The 22,757-nt window shown below is 43.0% G+C and overlaps 2 protein-coding genes across 3 annotated transcripts in view; one reads left to right on the top strand and one right to left on the bottom strand.

Annotated features, from left to right (window-relative positions):
* MRPS18A (mitochondrial ribosomal protein S18A) overlaps positions 1–3,003 on the top strand; it is a 22,364-nt gene extending 19,361 nt beyond the window's left edge. Inside the window, exons 6-7 of one of the 2 annotated variants that reach the window (XM_039697930.1) lie at positions 2,201–2,366; positions 2,491–3,003. In XM_039697930.1, coding sequence (XP_039553864.1) covers positions 2,201–2,345 — 145 coding nt within the window. In that variant the 3' untranslated portion in view covers positions 2,346–2,366; positions 2,491–3,003. Of the gene's footprint in view, positions 1–2,200 lie in introns of both variants that reach the window. The other variant, XM_039697929.1, reaches the window with a different exon arrangement.
* Positions 2,433–22,757, bottom strand: RSPH9 (radial spoke head component 9). Its single transcript, XM_039697928.1, has 5 exons — positions 22,509–22,757; positions 22,178–22,340; positions 21,367–21,496; positions 20,650–20,796; positions 2,433–4,527 (listed from the first exon to the last, which is right to left on the bottom strand). Exons 1-5 carry the CDS (start codon positions 22,733–22,735, stop codon positions 4,367–4,369), a joined length of 828 nt encoding a protein of 275 aa, XP_039553862.1. The 5' UTR covers positions 22,736–22,757; the 3' UTR covers positions 2,433–4,366.

Below are 22,757 nucleotides of genomic sequence, written 5' to 3'. Positions count from 1 at the left end.
TGAATCAAGGTAAAAAAAAAAAAAAAAAGAGGCAGCAAACAAAATAGGACAAGTTTGAGTTTGGGACAAAGCAAGTATTAAAAGCCCTAAAAGCAAATGTGCTCCAGGAAGGGAAAGCGTCCAAATGTCTGTTTCAGCTAACAATGAAAAGCCCCAGCCTGCAGTCCCCAAAGGAAGCCAAAAGCCTGGACCAGAGGGCTGGATTAGACCTGCTCAAAAGAGAAATAACAAAAGCTTTAAAATCAGGCCATTACTAAATCCTCCTTCCTATGCAGAATTGGGGTGTGCACTTCCAGCCCCCACACAGAAACAGAGGGATTTCTTAAAAAGCCACTGTCTGTCTAAACCTGCATACGGCATTGATGTGTATCTCACATTCACACATTCACTACTCTCCCAGTGAGATCATTTATTATCACAGGAGCACTTTCCCGTAATTGTGTGGACACGTGACCAGAATTGCACTTGGCACGCTGATGCATTAAAACAATTTGGGATTTTTTTCCCTCCTTTTCTGTAAGTGTAGTCTTGCAATACCAAAATTTATGCTACAGCACCCCCCTTGCAGCAAGGGGAATATGAAAAGGAGGAGGACCTAGCCCATGTGCTCATCTAATACCTCTACAGCTTCTCTCAAAGGAGCTGCCTTGCCATGCATGGTCCTTTGCCAGATTCCAAACTGGGGGCCTCCCTTTGGTCTCTCTGAACTCCCCTTGCATGTGAAATTAGAGACAGGAAAGTCTCTCCTACTTCCTGTCCCAATGCTGTTATGTAAGGGATTCCACTAATGCACTAGCATAGCACTACAGGTCAGAAGGGATGAGTTTAATGCACGTATAGGAAAACAAGTGGCTGCATCTTGCTATGTGTCGTCACCCAGACCCCTTCTGCTGGTGCTTCTAGGTGTTTTAACTGTCATAAACTCCTCAAAGCAAAGCATTTTGAAAGTGGCTTGATTTCAAAGGCAGAAAGCTCCACATGCGATTCATTTTTCAGTTTGTGCTGTTAGGGAGTACTGAGTAAGAAAAGTGCTAAATGGGCTGCTGTTCTGCAGTCTGTAGCTGCCTGGCATAGCAGGCTTTCTTTGTAGTTCTCAGGAATGTGCCAAATGCCTTCAAACAAATGTCTCTGTCCAAAGTTCTTAATATCTCAAATTTGCACGATGCAAATAAAAGGTAACAAAGCTTTTAGTGGGGAGGATGAGCGAGTGAGGTTACATTAAGACCATGGGATTACTCAACAGAGGCGTGCAAACATCGCTGGACAAAGTTTATCGGTCTGTTCCAAATTCTAATTTGTTGGAGCATTGTTTGTGCAGATTATGCTAAGGTTTTACTTTGGATCGTTATTGTCTGAAAAGACTCCTCTTTCTCTAAGGACCTCTATTCCCCTCTCTACTGGTAGCAAAAGATTTAAAGCCTAACAAAACTCCAGGCCACCCAGCCACAGGGTAAGATTTCCAGTAACTGATTCTGGATCTGAAATCCCCTGCCTGTTTGCAAAGCCAAGTTTAAAACTTCAAATGGTAAAAAGCAGAGGATATTTGCCAGACACTGCTCTTCACAGAGATTTGTAGTTGTGATGATAATTCCATTTTAATACCTCTTACACTGTAGGTGCTGACTTCCTGCACTAGCAAGCTGTAATAGTACTGTACAGAGAACACTGGAGCAAATGTGGACGTAAAAATACGAGACTAGGCCAGAAACCCAGTGCATGCAGAAGTAATAACTAATTATCCCCTCAAAGTAAATTTATTCATTTTTAGAAGCTTTCTCACAGAATTTAGCCTTTGTAATTAGTTTACCTTATTGAGACCAGCTGTTGAAATAACACTCCCCTAGAGGCTAGATGCATTCAGTCTTGGACTTGGTTGCAATGAAGGGATTTGGCACTCCAGTTTAGCTGCAGGTGGACAACTTGCCAGGAGCCTGGAGACTACACCTGATTTGTTTTGTGAAACTGGAAGTCAAGCAGGTGCCGGTGGGTTCAGTAGAGAGATGAGCTTAGAAATTCCAAAACAAACAAAAATTCCTTTCCAATGGTCCCTTCTGAATTGAGGGAGCTCTGCTCATGGTTATTCCTTTTACAAAGAGGCATGTTAAGGAGGCAAAGGCTATAGTGCCTTGCTTCTGCTTCAGCTGGAACATTTTCCCAGTGATCAGTCTCAAACTGAAATGTGTTTTTGTTGTTTTGACAGGTACCTGACCCGCTGGCCCGTCAGATCTGCAAAGCCCATTTGGACGAGGGGCCCTAAGTGGTGCAAAAAGCCCTTTCCAGTCGGACACCCTTTGCTGAAGGATAATATCAAATATACACAAAAGCCTCTCTGTTTAAACCACTAGTGGCCAGAACTAGCATAGTCAGTAAGCACATGTTGTCCACTGTTCTGCTGGGGTTTTTTTCAAGTTTGTCAATATCTCAAATTTTCGTATTCCAACATTGTCTTTAGTACTCTATATTGTGTCCAGCTGTGATCTTTTTCTCTAGGAGAATACAAGAGCCATCAAAGCAAAGTTCAGTGTGCAAGATGATTTGAGGAAAGCAAGGGTCAAAGACTTCTACCTCAAAGCCAGAAAGGATCTGTAGGCTTTTGTTTCTTTATGTTCCACAAACAGGTTTGGAAAAGGATGTTTCCTTCTCTTCCTAGCAGTGAGTGGTGTGTTCCCATTAATGTGTGTTTCAACACAGATCTGCCTCATTTGGGCTTTTGTACGTGTGACACAGATGGAAGAAAAATTTCTCTGCAGCACTGTATTTTCTCAGCAGTAACAGAAATTGTTACTGACTACTGCAATTATTTTTTTATTATTATTATCTGTACTATCCATCATTTTCAGCAGAACACCTGTGGCAGTGGCAACCAGGTGTGTGTCTTACATGTCCCCTTAAGAATTCCTGGCTTCTTCTTCACTCCTGAATCTGGTAAATACACAGTGTTGACATCCTTGATGACCGCCTGGTTCTTTTTTCCCCTGGCAAATAAATTCTTCCTAAATCTTCCACATCAGTGATATGGTTGCTTCTTGGGATAGTTTGGAACTGATTATCTATCCTGTAACTAAAAGGTGGCACCATTTCTCTCCCTGTGTAGTACACATACAGATCTTCCACCTACTGACCATTGCTAATTATAGGCCTGGTATGAAAGGCTCATTAAATTTATCATGGTCATTATTGTTTTGGCTCAATTTCTTTGGTATTTATCTGGGGCCTAAAAATCAATAGAAAATTTTTATGTACTACTATGCCAATTAACCTTATATTGCTTTTATTGGAATAATCTGCTAATACCATCAGCATGGACAGGAACAAAAGGTAAGGATAAACCTGTATTATCCAGGAAATCAAATTATATTTAAATGGTTCTTTTTAGCCTTATTTTGTGAAATAAAAGCCCTAGATTCAGCCCCTTGAGCTGGCCAAGACCTTTTGCTTTGGGAGACAGAGCCAAGACTTCATTAACCATACTGAGATAAAATCTCTGGCTGACTGTATGTGTTTTATAAAGCTTTGAAAGCTACAGCACTTCAGAAAGGAAAATATTTTTCTTTATTCTCATACATACAGAAGTTACTCTGTCTTCTAGCCCAGGTAGCTCTGCTCAATGAGCCTTGCTAAAGGAAGGGTCACTGGATTAAACCATTGTCTTGAGATGAACCTAAAAAAGCATATTTTTCAAGACCAGGTGATGCCTACAGCTATTTTTTTCCTACATTTTAGTGACATGAGCTGGAAAGACCCCTCTAATTATGATGAAATCTTAACATCTGAAAAGCAAAATTCTCTCTTCAGTATGCTTTTTTAGAGTTCAGGGTTTAATACAGATCTCTTACAGTATACATCTGCTTTCTGCCCTGACTCCCTCTGAGTTTGTCATTCATAGATGACAGCAGGCATTCATTCATGTTTCCAAATTAGTTCTTAGCAAGGTCCTTTTGTAATCACACAGATGGCCTAGGTTTGATTTCTGACCTGGAGCTTGCCTGTCAGGGAAGAAAATGCCATTTGTTACTATCTAAAAGATCCACAGTGACACATTACAGGGAGAGCTTGGTGCTAATAACGCCAAGGTTGTGTTCAACCCCCATATGGGCCATTCACTTAGGAGCTGGACTTGACAAGCCTTGTGGGTCCCTTCCAACTCAGAATATTCTGTGATTCTCTGAATTCCATCTGGAGTTCAGGGAGGATTGCATACAGTGAAGTCCTAGGAAAAGAATTAGGGCCAGCATCCAGGCACAGAAAAATCCTGCTCAAAGTGCAGAGGTTTCACATTTTTATTAGAACAAGCAGTAAACAAAATTTCCTAAGTATAAAATGTAGATCTTTTCTAGTTCTTGAATCCTTCTCCCAGACAGAAGAGTCACAGCATGAAGGGCAGATCAAGATTCTTCTCACCAGTGCCAAAGTAGACGTAGCCGAATTGCTTGGTCATAGGGACGTGGTAGAATGTCAGTCCCAGCCACAGCAGGCTCCGCAGCACCACCACAGTGCCTCCCTTCTCCACCTGGATACTCCAGGAGCCTGTGTGAGAAGATGTGCAAGTGAATCACTGGAAAAGAGAAAGAGGCAGTGCTCCTGCAGCAAGTTAACCTATGCTGAGAGAAGGGCTGCCATGGGTTCTGCCTGACCAGTTAACAGTGTGCAAGGCTGCACTGAAGTTTATGACACCTGAAAGGAGGAAAGTCGGGGAGAACATAAACCTCGATGCCCTGTTTTCCTTTTGTCAGTTCAGCACTGCAGGCTGCCCTGGTTTCCAGATGTCTGTCTGGGTTCACATAGTAGCATATTCCCATGGCTGTGGTGGTAATGTCATATGCGTCACAGGAAGGGACCCTCAAGCTCCAGACTGGTATAGCTGATCCCCAGGAGAGGCTGCAGCTATTCTTGGCTCTATCTGAGTGGGCAGCAGTTACTCCAACAAGTTCTGCCACCTACTTGGTGTAGCTAATAGCTATAGAGAGCCAAGATGAGTTATAGCAATCCTGCATAGGAATGAAATTTGTCCTTAAAATAAACTTCTAGCATTAGTAGTGGGAATAGAAAGAAGGTGCTTTCCTCCTTCAGAGAAGACTGGTTTCTCTCAGCAACTGGGAAAAAAAATGAGAAAATGAAAAGTAGGGTATTTCCTATCTGAGAAATAGATGGAAAAGGCTAATTCTCTTCAGTCTTTCTTGGCTCCACCGTTGAAGAGGATGTGCGTGGTAGGGGCAAAGGGATTAGTTTCCACATTAATTTTGTTTTGGCTCCACAGAAGACGTTCAGAGCCAGTGTGAAAATGCAGTTTCTTCTGGATACAAGGAGCTCAGAGCCTCTGAGTATTTATTTTGCATCTGACATGACAGCTTGGGAATTGTGCCAGAGGGAGGAGGCTGAAGCATCAGCTTGGATTCAGTGCTGGAGGGCAAGGACCTGCCAGGAGAAGAAAATACCAGCTTCAGCACTAAAGCAGTAATACCTAGAGGCTACAATATAGGGAAGAAGGGTCTTCCTGAATCTCCATCTAAAAAAAACAGGAGTAGGTCCAAATTAAAAAACTGCGGTTGGAACTGTCAGGCTACCATTGGCCTAGAGTCAAGCAGTCAGCCTATCTGTACCCAAAGCCAAAATCTGCCAATTCCAGAATAAGCAGAAAGCACATAATGTGTTGGGCTATTTAGGCAGTACTCATCTTTGTAGATAATTTTAGGCTCATTAATTTTAGACTCATCAATTTATGCTATGATTCATGCTTACTCATGTCACGGTTAGCCTGGGGAAGGGCTTCTGTGATTGCTGTCAGCTGCGTGTCCTCCCGCTCCCACTCGCTCGTGACTCTTGGCCAATTTTAGTCACATCTGACAAAGAGTGACAAACCACCCCAGGTTCCTACAGCAGGTCTCCCTGGGATGTGGCCCAAGGGCTGACTGCAGCTCCTGGAGCTGTGGTCTACCAGCAGGTGCAAGGAAGCACAGGCTGTCAGGCCTGCCTGGCAGCCACAAAGCAGCAGCTAGCTGGGCAATCTGCATCCGTGCAGCCTTGGGCTCTTGCGTGCTCCCTTGCAGTAGGTGTTGTCTCACGTGCAGTTCATGGCAAACTATAGTAGCTGAGGGAAGGAGGGAAGTTGAGGGGAAATGTTAATGTGGTGGCTACAGAATCAGAAAGGAACAATACAATTCAAAACCCTGTAAAACAGGTGTGTTGAATTGTGCTGCTCACCTGTTTCCTAACTCCTCACTTTGTATTTCTGTACTTCTCAGAAGTTTCTTGGACACCACTGTTTCCTCTGCCGCTTTCAGTAACAAGTTCCACATGTTTGTTATACTATAATATGCAAGTCTTGTGTCATCTCTGATCTGCTACCTTTCAAATTATCCTCTTCAGTCATGTGCAAATGTGGAACTCAGTGAACAGCAAGAATACCTACCTCCTTTCTGACAGACTGACTCGAGCTGCTGGACAGAAGTACAAAACAGACATTCACAGTCAGGAGATTTCTGCTTTGGAGAACTTCTGACTCACTCTACTCCACATTTCCACTAAATACAAACAACTGGGGTTGCAGTAAAGCAGAGGACTACTTAATATCAGACAGTCAATACAGGTGTGTGCCATCTTTTCACCTTCCTTGCACTGTGACATTCTTTACACAAGTCCTAGGTCCAACATGAGCTAATATCTTCATAAGCAGTGGTTTCACACACAAGGCAACCCCAATCTCCCATTCAGTCTCTCTAGTGCCACTCATATGGACACAAACTGGCCCGGATCTTTTTCATACCTGGAGTAAAAATGCCTATTATGGTTCAGCCACTGGGATTGCAAATCCTGACTGAGAGGATCTGCATGTTCTTAAGAAATTCCATCACTTGGATATCATGGAAACCTTGATGAGGAACCCTTTGCTACAAGGCAGATCATGTGACTGAAGCTACAGCCATTTGCTGTCAAAGGACAAGCTTTCAGTTTCTTGAACTTTGTCTCTAAAAGTTTCCAGCATTTGCTAGTGATAGTAGTATGACCATGTGTAGGAGCATTGATCAACAAGTAGCAGGCAACTAGATCTGAACGTAATAGTGACAAGTAACTCTTAATTTCTCATTTGAATGACTGCTCCCAGCACATAGTTCGTCAGCTTGAATTTGTATAAATGACCTACAAGTCTTCCTCCAAATACTGGTGGTACTTGCTGCAGCTTTACACACTGGTTTGTGGGGAAGGGGATGATGACGCCATAAACTTTTCATAAAGTTTCTCTGACGAAAAGATAATGCAATGAGGAACTCTCATTGTCTTTGATTTAGGAGCAGTTCTCTGAGAAGCAAGTCTGTCAAGAATAGGACTATGCCTTGCCTTGCTGGGTGGTGAAAACCTTTAGGGATTATCTAATTTGTTAATACCTCTCAGTGTACTGGAAGCAGCTAACAACCTGGGTACGTGTGATAGCTTGTTTATATATGTTCACCTACACAGATGAACCCTCTGCCCCAAACCATTTACACAGAACAAAAAGAAATGCCTGGAGCATGACAACTGGGAAAGGTAAGAGGGAAAACAGGGTTTTCAATGTTCTTAGGAACTATATCTGGATTTAGACATCTTTTTGTTGGATAAATTCACAGAGGAGGTAGATTAAATCAAGTTCAGCATAATTAAATCCCCATATCTGTGCTCTGGGCCAATAGAGTACATGGATCCATGATCTCAGAACATTTACCCAGTGACACACAGGTTTATCAATCTCAGCAGAGCAGTTAACTCCGCTGATCAAAGGAACTTTCAATGCACCTTCACACCTGGCAGAAATGGACAGATGCAATTGAAAATGGCTCCATTCACTTTCACACTACATCTCTGAAAGGTGTGAAATGTTTCTTCATTTCCCTATCGCCTGTCCAAGCTGACAACTCTCAAAGAGCTCAAATTTGTCATTTCATAAATGTGAGACCTTTGGGGAATATTAATTATTATTGTTATACTTTCCAACTCTTCTCTGGCCCTTCATTCTGCATATAGTTCTACACAAATATGAACAGTAAACTTTTGCTGATGCTGCATAAGCCTTCCTGTGAAATGAGGGCCTGCACAAAAACAAGCAGGTTACATAAGGGCAATCCCATCTGGACCAGCACAACATAGGTTGAGAACAGGAAAAAATTACAAGAAGCTGTCTGGAACTGTAATGTCATTTTCACTGGCATCCTGTTTTCAGCCAGAATGATGATTAATCCTAGAGCTGTTCTTTATTCTGCAGAGCCAAAGAGTAGCAACAGTGTCACCTTCCACCTTCTAACTGGATCCCTAGAGACATTTTTCTAACCTAATCATCAAAGGTGATTTTTTTTCAACATTCTTTTCCAGACTTGACTTTTGCAACACACAAAACCCATTCAGAAACTGCATTTGATACACATCACTGGTGTATCTTCTAAGAAGTGATTACATTAAAGTTCTGGAACCTCTCTGAGTTCTTTGGACTTTTTTATAAAGGGAAAAATTAGAACCCATTATCTTTTTTTTTTTTCCCACACCTCATCACATCAGCTGTATTTGAGGAAATGCTGCATAAAACAAAATTTGAACTTGTGAGACATGGAGAAAGATGTTCTCCCAAAAAGAAACAGGATACTTGGGTTGTCTGCTATCACAGCTCAAACCTCACTATACTCAAACAATATGCTTTTTTTATGGGAGGCCCACCTTTCTTGCCGGAGTTTGAAATACTGATGTCGTAAATCACTCTAGAAGTACTTTAAACAGTAACTAATGGACAGTAGGCAATAATAGCTTCAAACAAATATGCCAATATGCCACCTTTTCTTCCTTAAGAGAAAGACTTAGAAATGCATTTAATAATGCAATATAAAAAGAAGTGAGAACTATGAAAATTAAAGGCTACTTTAATCCTTTTGTTTTCTTGTTCTCTCTTGTTTTTTAAACTTCTGTGCTATTACAGATGGTTGTTGGGGTAAAGCCATCACATAAATGGCTTCAGATCTGTATTACTGTAAAAATGTAGAATTGGGCTGGTGGGTCCAAATCCTTTCCATCACTGGCTGAGAATATTCCATGGCAGTCCCTGTGTCAGACAATATGTCTCTAACTGAGAGACTGGGAAGGTCAAAGCATCAGTCTGTAAGGTACACCAAGATTCCTAGATAAAAGTTGTCAAGAAAAAAGACTTTAAAATATTATTATTTTCATTGGAGAGAATACAACTAAAACTAAGAGACAGCAAGTTAAGGTTGGATTTCCTAGACTTAAATACCAATTTTAACTTGCATCTCCATGTGTGCTGTCTCTAAATCAGGCAGCAGAGTTAACTGCACACATCATGTAAATTCACTAAGGTGCAGGGAACTGGTCATTGCTCTCACGCAAGAGATTCCTACCAGTACACTGCTCTGGTGAGGTTCCCAAAGTTCAAAATACATTTCTTAAAAGAGCAAGTTAATATTTAAGCTGCACCCAGCAAACTTAAGAAAGCCAAGCAGGCTTTCTGTGCTGAAACTATTGCCTGTTGCTGCTCCAGAAGGGAAGGGAGGGAGCTGCTGTGTGGGAGGAAAGAGCATGGGAAAAGTATCCGCTGGATGAAGATCTGGAGCTTCCTATTCCCTCTTTGGATCAGGCTGCAGCCTCCACCCCTCCAAACACAGGCAGGAATTCTGAGGAGTTCCTTACATCTTTCCCAAACAAGAAAGTCCTTTGAAGATCCTGATGCTCACCCCATGTTAAACCACTGCCTTTTTTATGGCCCTTCAACAGCTGCCAGAACACCAGGGCTGAATTTCAAAAGTCAACCTCCTTCTCAGCTTCTTCTTCCTTTCCAGTCGCCAATAGAAATCCCTGTCTCATCCCCCATGTCTGCCTCAGCTATGAGCTGAATCTTGTAATCCACAGAAGCAATAGGGTGCGTGAGACATGAGCTTTTAAACAAAACCCTTCCAAGAGGGAAGAACTTTCCTGCTGTAACTGGTCCACTTGCAGGATGACCTCTCATAACACTGCTGCTTTGGAGGTGATTCAGCAGTGCCTCATTTCAGGGCAAGCTTGAGAAGAAACAGCTTTAAGAGCTAGACAGCCTGATAGAGAGGCTCCACATTGCAAAAGCTCACAGAGGGTCATAAAAGTGACATTATCAATTCTTCTTCAAAGGAGAAAATGTCTCAAGGGAAAAGCAGCCACAGCGTGGTTGCACTTACCATTAACACATTATGCTGCCACAAGAGCAGGTTACAACATCTCTTGCTGCAGTTAGTCCTGAATGAGAGTGAAGTATGGAGTCACAGGACAAATATTAACACCCCGAGAGGGGCAACATAACCATTTCCCTCTGCAAAAGCAGCCGCTGCTTGGCTGCATGACCCCAAGCACTTAGAGCTGACAAAGCCTCACTACACCCGTGGGATTTAGCTGCCATTTCCCTCCAACAGAAAATCCTACACAGGGAAGAGCTTCCTACTTCTAATTTGTTGTCTGTAGGGAACAAAGACAAATTGCAAACCAGAGCAGCTGTGAGGAAAGGTCACCGTGCTTTGGCTCTCAATAAATTGTGCCACACAGACATTTCACACACAGCCTACCAGCCATAAGGACACATCCAAACAGTCCTATGTGGGGCCCAAACTCCTTCGTGCCACTTACTGGCTGCAAACTAAATCTCTTCCATTTGCTTGACACACCACCTGCACCCCATATGTTAACACTGCTGTCAATATTTCCAATTCCCCATATAACTATTTAATAATAATTAAACAAAAACACAGACTGGTTGCAGGTTCAGTACTATTTTTAAAAGCCTCCAGAGCCAAGAAAGCACAGCTTACAGTCAGATGCTGCCAAGCAGCTCTTGCATGGTCCTAATGCCTGCCATGTCCTTGACACACACGTACCACCATGCCCAAAACCCAAAGTAAAATGGTCATACTTTAGAGGCTTATCTTCTCCCTCTGGGGATGGCTCTGCTTTGACAGGCCCAGGCCTTCCATTTACACATGAAGAACCTGCTTCCTGCTAACAAGGAACACCCAGAGATTGCAGTGCTGTCCCAGATACATGGTATTCAGGTACCTCCAAGTAAAAATGAAATTCAGGCCATGTTTAGACTTCTGACAACAGTGCTGCTTAATCCATTTGAAGCAGTCTCTGCCCTCAAACCCTTACTCCCACCCTCATCATTCTTCCATCACAGAGACCATAAAAGTGTTTATTTACTGCTTAGTGAGTCAGGTAGGGGAAATAGTCTGGCTGAAAAATATACTAGAGAGAAATAACATTATTTTTCCAGCTGCACAGCCAGCAATGCCAACACAAAAGAAGGGACAATACACAGAAATAAATGAGCACCAGAGGATGGGAAGGACTGAAAAAGCTAGCACTGAAGTAATACATATCAAATTAGAGCCTTCCTTATAGCCCTGTTAGTTTGCCCTTTAGTCCTAAATCCACCTGATAAAACAAAACAAAACAAAACAAAATATACCAAAAAGATTCTAATTAAGAGAAAGATGTAGACTGCACAAAAAGGATTAGAATAAAGGCTTGGAATAGGGCTGTGCACTAGAGGAAACGGCAAGACCATATACAATCAAAACTTATAAGGAGTAGGAAAAACTGATTAAATCCATCCTATTTGTATTCTGACAACTACAGTACAGATCACTGAATCTTGGGTTTTCTGTAGTAAATTTAGAAATCTTTCAGAGTGGCAAATCACCTCCTTCCAAAGCACAAGTTTATGCTGGGTCTCATCACACTCCATATTTCTTGTTCAGCTGGTCGCTGTGGAAACGTTTTTGGAGCGTGCCAGGAGTCACGTAGCATCTACCTGGGGAGCCCCTGCATTAATCCGTCACCTTCGTGGGTTTCTCTGAGCCCATTGGCTGGTGGGAAGAAAAAGGAGTCTCTCGCCCCTCCCTGCTCGGAATGAAAGACGCTTCCTCTAAATCTTGCTACAGGATTTCAGGCTCAATTCAGCTTCTTTGGGGCTTTTGTCACCAAACAAATGTGATGTCTTTGAAAGAAAGATTAACAGTTTGATGAAAGGATGCAATGGGCAGCTTTGTTCTAGCCTGCTTCCCCTAGAGCTTTTGGTCACTGTCACTTTCTTACCCACGGGAGAATATCTGTCTGACTCTCAGAGGAGATTATGGCCACCTTGTAAGATTTTTCCTCTCCTGGTAACAAAGCACTGGCCACTTTGAGGAGGTGATAATGATGAACAGGGGCTGGATTAGGGGCAAAGAACCTCACATTGATCTCTGAATTCTGAGAAAACACAAAGGAGTCGATGCTGGGATTCAAAACCCACCAAATGCTTAGAGCACATCCAGTTCACTCTCCTGCAGGAGGGGCAAGTCCACAAGCCCTGTCAGTCCCCCAGTTGTAGTTCTTACCTCATCATCAAATTAGCAAGGCTAGTTAAAAGAGCTTGGGATGAGGAACAGATGGCACGGATTATAAACTGTTGATGTTTTTGTACTAAACTAGATACGAATTCTGGACCAAATTACCCGAAGAGTTTACCAGTTTCTGAGAATAATGTCACACTGAGCATTTCCACATAGCACAGTGCAGTGCTAAATCTGAACACTAAAGGCTAAGCATCTTTTAATGCCTGTGATAGCCTAGCTATTTCTGCTCAGCATAACTGCTGTACAAATATACCCAAAGATGAACTGTCCCTTGTCCTTTTCCCTTTACACACTCCCACACACACCTTCAGCATGCAGATTTTCAGTCCATATCATACTTGTGTACAGTAAACCAAGATTATGCTAACTGGCTTCTTCCTTTCAAAAGCCCTGTGGCCAAATGGGCAGCAAACAACAAAGCAAAGCTATATGCAGCGCTGGCACCAATGCCAATGACTGCACAAGCAGGAGCTGCCACTCCTTGGAGCCCCTTCAGAAACAGATCACTCCTAGCAAAAGCTGACCTTGTTCTGACTTCAGTGACACACTAACTGTCCTAGGATTTCTCCCACAAGTAATTTTTCATAATTTCCTAGAGAAAAGATTAGGCCAAGGCAGAGTGATGTGGTGATAAACCTGCAGCTTCTGGTTCTATAAGGCTTTACCAGCATTTCCCATCATTTTAGCAAGAAATTAATCTCCTTATTATATTCAAGGAACCAGGAGCTTAAATGAGGACAGGGTGGGTCATGATTTCTTTCACTGAGGAGAAAAAAAACTTTTAAAAAAACCCTTTTCAACCCTGGAAAGTTACTGTGAAAACTCTGCTTCTGTCCTCATTCTTTCCCTAAAGCAGTCTGGAGGGTGAAGGACTCCACCACAGCCTTCAGCTGATGGGCAGCCCTGCTCCAGTATAAACTCATCCAAGGTCTGACTAAACAAAGCCCTGAGGTGATATAGACCCAGGACCCAAAAGCAGTGAATATGCTGCTTTATTACCCATAGACACAAAGCCCAAGGAAAACAGGCTCCTTTCCAGGAATCAAAGCAGACCATGATCAGCCTGTCAGAAGCTCTAATACTAGCTGGCCCAGGAGTCCTCCTGCCGTGCTGCCACAAGAGAGGTTCAGTCTGATCTTGAACTCCTGAGCTGGCAGCACCCCAGCTCGTAGGAAGGACAGCATCTTGTCTTGCTCACAGGCAACTTTCTTGGGTCACTGCAGGAATGGCCTTAGCAGCCACTACACATCACTGGTAAAAATTAAGAGTGACCCTACTTTTGAAGAATGTAGGGGACATGCTTATATATTGTGTACGTCCATTCACATGCATGCGCTCTCTAAGGATGCTGAGAAAGCCATTGAAAAGCTTAGTGACCATTTCAGAAATTGGCTAAGCTTGAAAGGCAGACAACATCTTTGCTATACCTACAGTTCAGGAGGCCAGAATGCCACACACAGTCTGGAAACTCAGGACATATCTTTTCCTTGATTTGATACTGCTCTTGGTGATTTTTTTTCTCATTTTACTTTTTCGTGGTTTCCTTTTCTGTGCTCAGCACTGACAATGCTGGCACCATAGTGCACCCTGCTGGAAGGCAGCAGCTAGAGTCATCCTGGAATTATTTTAGGGATGGCCGACTTCAGTTGGAACAGAGAAATTCAGATACCAATGCTTTTACTACCAATCCACTAATCTAGCTACTGGGTTCGATTTTCAGATCAGAAATCCTACTGTTGTGATAAACACTTACTTGGTTTTCTCCTTCTCTAACATCGTATTTTAAAGCTTGTTTGTCAAAACTACTTGTATTAATGTCAGGTAACTCCATGGGATTCTGTAGCTCAGTTTCACACATTCACCAAGCCTAATGTTCACATCTCCTAACGAGGAATGAGGACAGCTATGAGCCATGGTAGGTATTTCAGTCTACATTTTCGCTACCTCTTTTTATCCTTGCAAACATCAAGTACTGCCCTCTCATTTATTATGAGTCTTTTAGTTTGGATTTCAGTGAGACAGCTTGAAAAGCCTTGTCCCCGTGTGGCTCTTGGCAGGCTAAGGAGTAAAGTGCTCTTGCTCTCGGCTTTCACAGAGCTGGGGAGGTGCTGCTTATTGTTAAGCAATGAAAGGGGAGGGCTCAGGTCACATCTGTGAAATGTTAGTGGAGAAGGGAGGCTGGGTGAAAGTAGGTGGCCAGCACAGCATAGCACTTCCCTGGATTTTGCAAGGCCACTAGGGAGATAGGCAGCCATTTGTCTTAGAGCCCTGATAAAGGGCCCTTGCCTCTGGTGGCTGGCTGGGGGCTGTAAATACCTCTGCAGACACAGACTCTTCAAATGGCTGGAGACCGAGGCTGATAGGGGATTAATCGCCTTGAAGGGAGGAGGGAGGGGGGAGTGGGATCGAAAGCAAGTTAATTAGCTGTGTTAATGTATGGAGATAAAGCAGGGTCGTGCCTCCTGGCCTTGTTCCTTCCTGCACCCTGACTTTTGGGACAGCCATGATGGGGCTACCAAAATGGCCCTGGAGAGCAGCCACGGAAACCATCTTCCACTTAGAAATGCAGCCCCTCCATCTTCAAGGACCCATTAGGCACCAGCTTTTGCTAAACCGATAAAGACCGTGCTAATGAACCTCAGATGACAGGAGGTTAGTGTTCTAACCGAGGCTACTGTTCAGCAAGCTTACAGAAAAAACTCGTGCTCAAAGTTTTCAGCCAAAGAAATGGCCACAAATCCCTTTGTCTGTAATGCTGTATAAGCAGTGCTCCAAAACCACTGCACTTTTGGGTGAAGAAAAAGCTACAATTCAAGTGGCTGTCACTTTCTCCACAGTCAAATCGTAAAGGAGCTGGAATGATCTTCTGTCTAGGCACTTCTTCTACCCTACCTTCATCTTGAAATGGCAAGTAGACAAGACTCGCTGATTCACCCTGCCACTGTATACCCATCTGGACTGATGCTATAAAATCTCTCCCAGCAATAAAGATCCACAATGGCAGTAAGTCAGGAATCTCCTCAGCCCCCTTTAGAGCCCTCACATAGTTCAGAAAGCAATGCCAGCTGAAATGAGCTGACTTGCACTTGGAACCCACTGTCACCTTTGTGTTACTGACAATGAAGAAGTCCAAGCTGAACATCACCCTCCATGGCTGCCATCAAGTTTATGGCCAGGCATACCAGGAATCTGGACTCCTACATACCACTGCCCATTAAACTGAAGTCACTTATGCATATCTGGGACTATCAACTTGTATTTGCATTTGACTGAAACACAATTCCCAGGAAGACATCCAGCATGATGTTAAGATACCAAGAGACATAGGCTCATCCATTAACCTTGCTAACTGGTGATCTTTTCCCTCTTAGAAATTGTATCACATTTTCATTTTAGTTCTGGATATAATTTTTAGCTGCTGATTCCTGTTATGCCTTTCTCTGCTATAATAAATAGATCTTCAGTACCTAATACTTAAACTCCACAGAGTATTTACACAGTGTAATACAACCATTCTCACAGGCTTTTCTTCAAGATAAACAGATTGAACTGTTTATGTCTCTCACCAGCCCTTGAATAATTTTGTGAGTCTTTTCTGCAACTCTCCAGTTTTCCAATGTGCAGTAATCCAGTTATGATTCCACTAACACTATATGCAAAACTAAAGTCACCCCCCTGTTCCTAGTTGCTATGCCCTTGTTTATGTGTCTGCAGATCAAGTTACCCTTTTAAGACATAGGATCAGCCTGGGAGCTGATGTTCAGTGGGTTGTGCCTGGATTTCCTTTCAGAGCCACAGTTTCTAGAATACAATTCCTAAAGTCTGACTTACTTTCCTCATTTGGCTTTGCAGGTATGTACACCAAAATGTACTGTATTTAAGTAAGCCCAGTTTTGCAGATCTCTGTCTCAATCCTGCCTTGTCATTATTTGTCTCTCCACCAGCCCTTTACTTTAGATCATTCATAAATAAGTTGAAGGATATCCATATTGGCACTGGTCTCTTTCTGACCTCTCCCAGAAATACACAAATTCACTGAATTCTGAATCACAGCTGCTGAGGAAGATTAAATTTAGAGGAATAATTCTGCAATGCCAGGATTTATTAAAGATTATTATGCCACAAGTCTCCTGAGATAATGATTTCAGAAGTAACTGATCTGACTCTGCCATTTTAATGTTTTTGATCCACAGTAAATGTTGTTTAACTCTACCCTCCCTTAGCAAACAGTCTGAAAACTGTCTGAAACCGTACTTTATTGTCTTTGCTTGAAGCAAAGACAATATTCTTTCCAAAAAGAAAACAGGAAAAAAATCGAGCTCTTCAGCCTTTTTACCATCACCATTTACTGACAGTTTCCAGCACCTTTACTATGCTTTCTTTTCTTCTCAATATAGTTAAAAAAAAACGTTGTCACAGACTACTCCAGTTATTCTGGCTCCCTTTGTCATTCTCTACTCATTATAAATTCCAATTTATATCAACCATTAATCATTCCTCACCTTCTGCATTTCCTTTTATATGTTGTTTTTTTTTTTTTTTAATTCTAATTTCTACTCTTAATCTACAAGTGAACTGTGGTAGGTTTTCAACCAAAAGCAGCTATTTACTGACTGGGGGTCATGACTTTTGAAGAAGTCTTCTCATAGAAGTCCTATTTCCACTCATATCTTTTCCTATCTAGACATACCTCCCCACCTACATCAGTTTTTAGCAGTGTTCTGTTGGTGTCTCTTATCTCCATATCAAAGTGATCTGATTCAGTAATCTGTAACAAACCCTCAGAGTCAAGTTATTGCTTTTCTGAATTGCAGTTTGAAAGTTCCAAAGACCTGAATTCTCTATCCCTTGTCTCACTTCCTTCCAAGCTTTCCATTCTACACTCCTACCTCAGGCTTTCACTCATCCCCTTTCTTTATCCTTGCAGAATGGGGCACAGTCTGATCTGATACCAGGGTCACAGTGAAATCAACCTTGCCCCTCCATTTTCACTTCCCCCATTATTATCAGTGCCTGAAATGTGTCTATTATTTCATATCTTCACAACATTAAGTCATCAAGTGAAAATGCTGTAGGCATGCTAGGAATTACTGCTATTTGCTTTGCCATTCCATTATCTACAAGCAGATGTAAAACTGCCACAGCCCTAGTTCCTGAAATACTACGTCCAGGGTTCCAAACTCCATGCAGCAGAAAGGACAACACTGGCAATGTGCCAGCAGCTGAAAGGCCACATCTAATTGTGCATAAAGTTGAGCAGATTGTCTGCTTAGACTAGAGCAAACAAGCTTATCTTTAATGCAGACATATGGCCAGCAAAACCTACAGATCCCAGCATGCAACGTTCTGGCCAGCTGGCCATTTGGATCAGGATGAAGCATTACATGATCTGATACTGTGGTGACAGGAGATCTGTATCTCAACCCCTCCATGTTCATGCTGTCGAGACAAGGTTCTCATTTCCCACTTTTCTCTAGATGCATTTTAAAAATGCATTTTTTAAAAAAAATGCTAAGTCAGTCACTTGTCTGTGGGAGCTGAGATACCAAGAGAAAAACAGACAGAATTATTAAAGGAGGAGCAGCAACATATTCTGAACTTTTAAAGTGCACAGATAACCTGATAGACACACAGACAGAATCTGGAACCTGCAAATACCACAGATATCACTGGTAAAGATAATAATGGCAGTCAGCTTTGTTACAAAACTCCAGGTTTTCCAGTTTTGCACTGAAGCCTGCTTTTACCATTGTTGCCTTTATTCAACCCAGTTTTAACTTCCTTTCTTCCCACCTCTCAGCTGTCATATAAAATGTTCTCTCTGCCTCCAACTTTCCATTCTGTAAGACACCTCTGCTCTCCTATAATGACACACCATATATCTTATGACAGTTACCCCCTTGACAGCCATCACAAATGCTAAGTCTCCAATTAATAGAGAAAACTATTCTAACAGAGTTGTTACTTTTAGACAGGTTAAAATCAACCCTTAATCTCTCTCAGTTCTGTTCTTTAGGTCTTTTAAGATTCTAGGGGAATTTAGCCAAGGCAGGCTGGGAGCATCATCACTCCAATGTCACTTACCTCCAAATCACTTCTTATGTATTTATTGAGAAAAGAGAAAATTCTAGCTTCAATCACAGTTCTAGATTCAATAAATTTGAGAATTCCTGCTTCTACTCTGACAATAACTGTTCAAGACAGGCTCTAACCAAGAAAGGCAAGAAAAACTTCAGGTCAAAATGAGGGGATTTGACAGAACTATGAACAATATGTCAGTAAATAGAAAAAGCACTGTCTACTTTTTCTTCCCTGTCAGGACCAACATGCACTACCAGAGCTCAAGGAAAGTAATCTGAGAACCAGAGTTTGAGTATCTCACAACCAGGAGTGAATCTGGCAAAGCCATGCTGATAAAATCAGCAGAAACCCTGTATCTGTCCTGGTTTCCCCCCCCACCCCCACCCCCCACATTTTCACTAGCAACCAGTACTTTTAGGCAAACTGAATGCTTGTTAAAGGAGGCTGGGTTGATCTTTCTTTAATGTCAGAGCTCCTATCTGCATGTGATAGAATACAATTAGAGAGGCTACATGCCTTGCTGATCCTGTAACCAATTCCTGTCTTACCTCCCCCACCTCCTTCACCTCATCTCCAAATTCAGGACAGAGCAGGCAGAGCTGCACAGGCACCATGAAGACTCTTCCCTTGCATTAAGAAGCACTCAGCTGCACTTCAACTCAGGTAGTCTTTCAGAAGCAACTTTTTAAGGATACTGAAATCTACACTAACAGCAACATCCACCCGGGAAGGGGCTAAAGGGTCCTGCTTGCACAGACATCAATCTGCCACAGGAACACAATCATGACAGTGGCACAGTTGAGCCCCACTTTCTATCTGCTACCAGGTAAAATACAGCTACAATTGAATTTGATTTGAAGATTTTAACAAAACCACCATCTTTATGTCTAACACAAGGTGTGTCTCCCCACCATGAGGGAGGGAGGAAAAAAGAGGGGAGAGCAGTGGGAAGGCAAACAGTAACAAAACCTGAACTACCATACAAAACTGCAGCTAAATTTCTTTAGGAACTATCTAGCAACTAATCCCTCTTGCAATTCTGCTTTGAATCAAAAGGGCCACCTCGATGAGCCAGTGTACATAAAAATGTGCAGTCTGTCCAGACTACACCTCTGGAAAATGACTACATAAGGACACTCCCAGTAAGTTGAAGAGTGGTTTAGATTTTAGTGGTTTATGCTCTGTCAAAAATGTTCAGAATTCAGGCAGGAGCTCACATTCCCAGTTCTTTTTTTGCCTAAGGGATGATCAGGAGGAGAGGGTAAGAAGAGAGAGGAAAGAAGGGAGAGAGAATCTTAAAAGCCATTTTCAACACTGGCAGTTCACTGTCCATCCATTCAATTCCATCTGACACAGGTCACCTAGTATCCTATCCTACCACTCCTTGATGGGAATAAAATAAAAAATCTAAGTTTGAATTGTTTCCCTGGAATCTCCCTAGACAGAGGACATGAAAACACTTGGTCCAATCCAAAAAATTTCAGCAAATCAGTAAAACCAGATAGAAACAAATAAGAAGCCACTCCCATCTCTTTAGAGAAATATCTTGCTAGAGGGATCCTTGGAAGAGACTTTAATATATTTGCAGTTGTCCATAAGAAGAAATGTAAACTGAAGATACAATCCAGTATGCCTGTATTTTTTTCTCCTTTCACGGTGTACAATCCTGCCACAGTGCAGACTATTCCAACAAAGTTTATCCAAGGGACATTTGAATTCAGCCTCTTGGAGATATCAGCTTGGTGTTAATGAGAGCCCATTTAGATAAAGAAGAGAAATACTGGGTGGATCAAGAGGTGTGAAATACTTCAAACCACATAAATTCTCTCTATCACTGATGGAGTTATCTCTCCCAATAGGGTCACCAGTTGCCACAGGCTTTACAGAAGTCAGGAGGTAATATGGCACTGAGGCAGAATGTGACCAGACCTGTTGAGAGGATGTGACAGGCCTGGTAGTACACTTACCTATTTCCATTTTAAGCATTTAGAATTGGTTAAAACAGGAAGTAACTACAATATTTAGTAAAGGATAAAGTTCCTTTACCGAGCCACAGAAGTTTCTCATACCACCTCTACAGTAACCCACACCAGTCCCCTCAGTGTTTCCAAGGCTACTCAAACTTCCCTATTGCCTTCCCTCTCATTTCATCTGTTGATTTTGCTACCTTTACCTCGTGGGATATCATGCTCCAGAGAATCTAGAAAGTCGGTGGATGGGTCCAGGTCAGCCTTTTCCATCAGGGTTTTATTCTTCAGGTTAGCAGGCTCAGTGAAATGGAAATAGGAACTTAACTTTTTTGCCTCCACCAAAGACAGACCTGTGAACAGCCGTTGGTGAACATTACTACACACATGAATGAACTAGGGTAACATTCATTATACTGTTGAGTATAACATTGTTTCTCTAATGCCCACAGCCCAGAACAGAATCACAATCTTTCTCCAATAGAGTCCACAGAAGCCTTGTGAGAAACAGGTGTCAGCACTCCCTGCTGCTGTGCATTGGAGACCACACTGACTGCAGCCCCAGATAACCAATGGGTACCGACTGGAGGACAACTTTCTGTGCCCATTTGGCCAGATCCTGTATCTAAATGGACAATTCTGCACTACTTCTGCAATTGTTTAAAACTGCCATAAACTACAGTTTATACAGACAAATTACTCAGTTTAATGACTCAGAACTGTTAATGACTCTTTTCCCACCTTCCAGAGTTGAATCATACACCTGAACATTAGTGGCACTGGATTCTCTCCTCCCTGTGCATCTTATTCAAGGGGGAAAAAAAACCAACTGAAATCAAAACATCAGTTAGAGAAAGTCATCCTAATTTACAGCCTTTACGATCAAAGTACAGTTGACCCTGATAAAGACAATCAGAATTTACCTTCAAAGAGTCTGTTTTCATGCACAGACCCAAGAGGAGTCTTCACAAATGCCCCCCGGGGGACGACACCAACTGCTCTGTCTATGTGCTCTATCGTAGCTATGAGGCGGGCCTCCTCCTTGATCACAGGCTTTAAAGAAAAACAGGGAAATTTTAAAGGCAGGGCTTTCCTTGTTTTCATTTCTGAAAACAAACTTGAGGTGACACAATGGACTTATCATCTTGGAGTCCAATGGCACTAAGAGGACCTCAAAAGACATTTCATAACATAGGACAGAAAACATGGTTAGGAGCAGACAGTTTAGACTCACCAGAGATCTAACTATCCATCCCTTCATCTATTCTTTCCTCCCTCTCAATTCATGTACTTATGACTTACATATTCATTTACAAAGACTGCTGCCTGAAGTTACTATTAAAACTTCAGAAACCACAGTGAGGATCTGCAGCAGTTGTGCATAATAAAGCATATTTACTATTTCTGAGGCCTGTTGAACTCCAGCAAAAACTGAAGTAAGAATTCAATCAAGCAGCTCTTGCTACACAATGACAGCGAGGAATTACAGACAGAGTTACAGAATGTTCTGAGTTGGGTGGGACCTATAAGGATCATCAAACTCAACTCTTAAGTGAACAGCCCATACAGTGATTGAAACTGCAACCTTGGTGTTACAAGCCTTGTGCTCTAACCAATTGTGTATCCTCTGCCTGACCACACGCTCATGCTGCTCATTACAAGCGGGGAGAAGCCACCACCTGTGCAGCGTGAGGGGCACAAATGTAGAGTTCAAAAACGTTTTGCTGTATTTACCTCCTTACCACTTTCAACCAGTCTTGCAGCAGCTTCTGGGTTTATCTCAGCCAAGCTGTACTCAAAAGAAGGATCCCCCTGAAAGCGGCCCTTCACCTGCTCAGCCAGTGCAAGCATCTCCTGGGTGGCTGGCGTCAGGAGGCTCCAGTCCAAGCAGTTCAAGCTGCCAACGACAAGCGCGACTCAGGGCCCAGCCCGGTAAAGAACAGCGCTCGAGGCACCTTCGCCAGGCCCCCGAGGGAATTCCCTGAGACTCCCTCCCCAGATCCGGACAGCACCCCCGACTCGCACAGCCCCAGACCGGCCCTGCGGGTCCCTGCTCCCCGGGCACCTGTACAGGCGGCTGCGGGGCGCGGCGCGGTCGGGGCCCAGCCCCTGGGCGATGTAGTAGGAGCCGCGCACGCCCTGGATGCAGCCCCAGAACCAGACCCGCTCGAAGCGGTAGTCGCGCTGCACCAGCGGCAGCGAGGCGCCCAGCGCCGCCCGCAGCTCCGGGCTGAGCCCCGCGCCGCCGCCGGCCACCAGCGCCAGCGCCGCGGGCACCGACAGCGCCTCCATCGCGCTCCGCGTTGCCGGGAGA

This window comes from Passer montanus, unplaced genomic scaffold, assembly GCF_014805655.1.
Source record: "Passer montanus isolate IOZ18808 unplaced genomic scaffold, ASM1480565v1 scaffold12, whole genome shotgun sequence".
NCBI lineage: Eukaryota > Metazoa > Chordata > Aves > Passeriformes > Passeridae > Passer > Passer montanus.
This window is presented reverse-complemented; position numbering and strand designations above follow the sequence as displayed.

Bases quoted from the DNA above. Each gene is read 5' to 3' on its own strand.
- RSPH9 (XM_039697928.1), bottom strand. From the start codon at position 22,735: ATGGAGGCGCTGTCGGTGCCCGCGGCGCTGGCGCTGGTGGCCGGCGGC. The intron at 22,341-22,508 runs GTGCCCGGGGAG...TGTCGTTGGCAG, and splicing joins CCCCGCAGCCGCCTGTACAG to CTTGAACTGCTTGGACTGGA. The intron at 4,528-20,649 runs GTAAAGGTAGCA...CTTCTCACACAG, and splicing joins GGAGCATGATATCCCACGAG to GCTCCTGGAGTATCCAGGTG.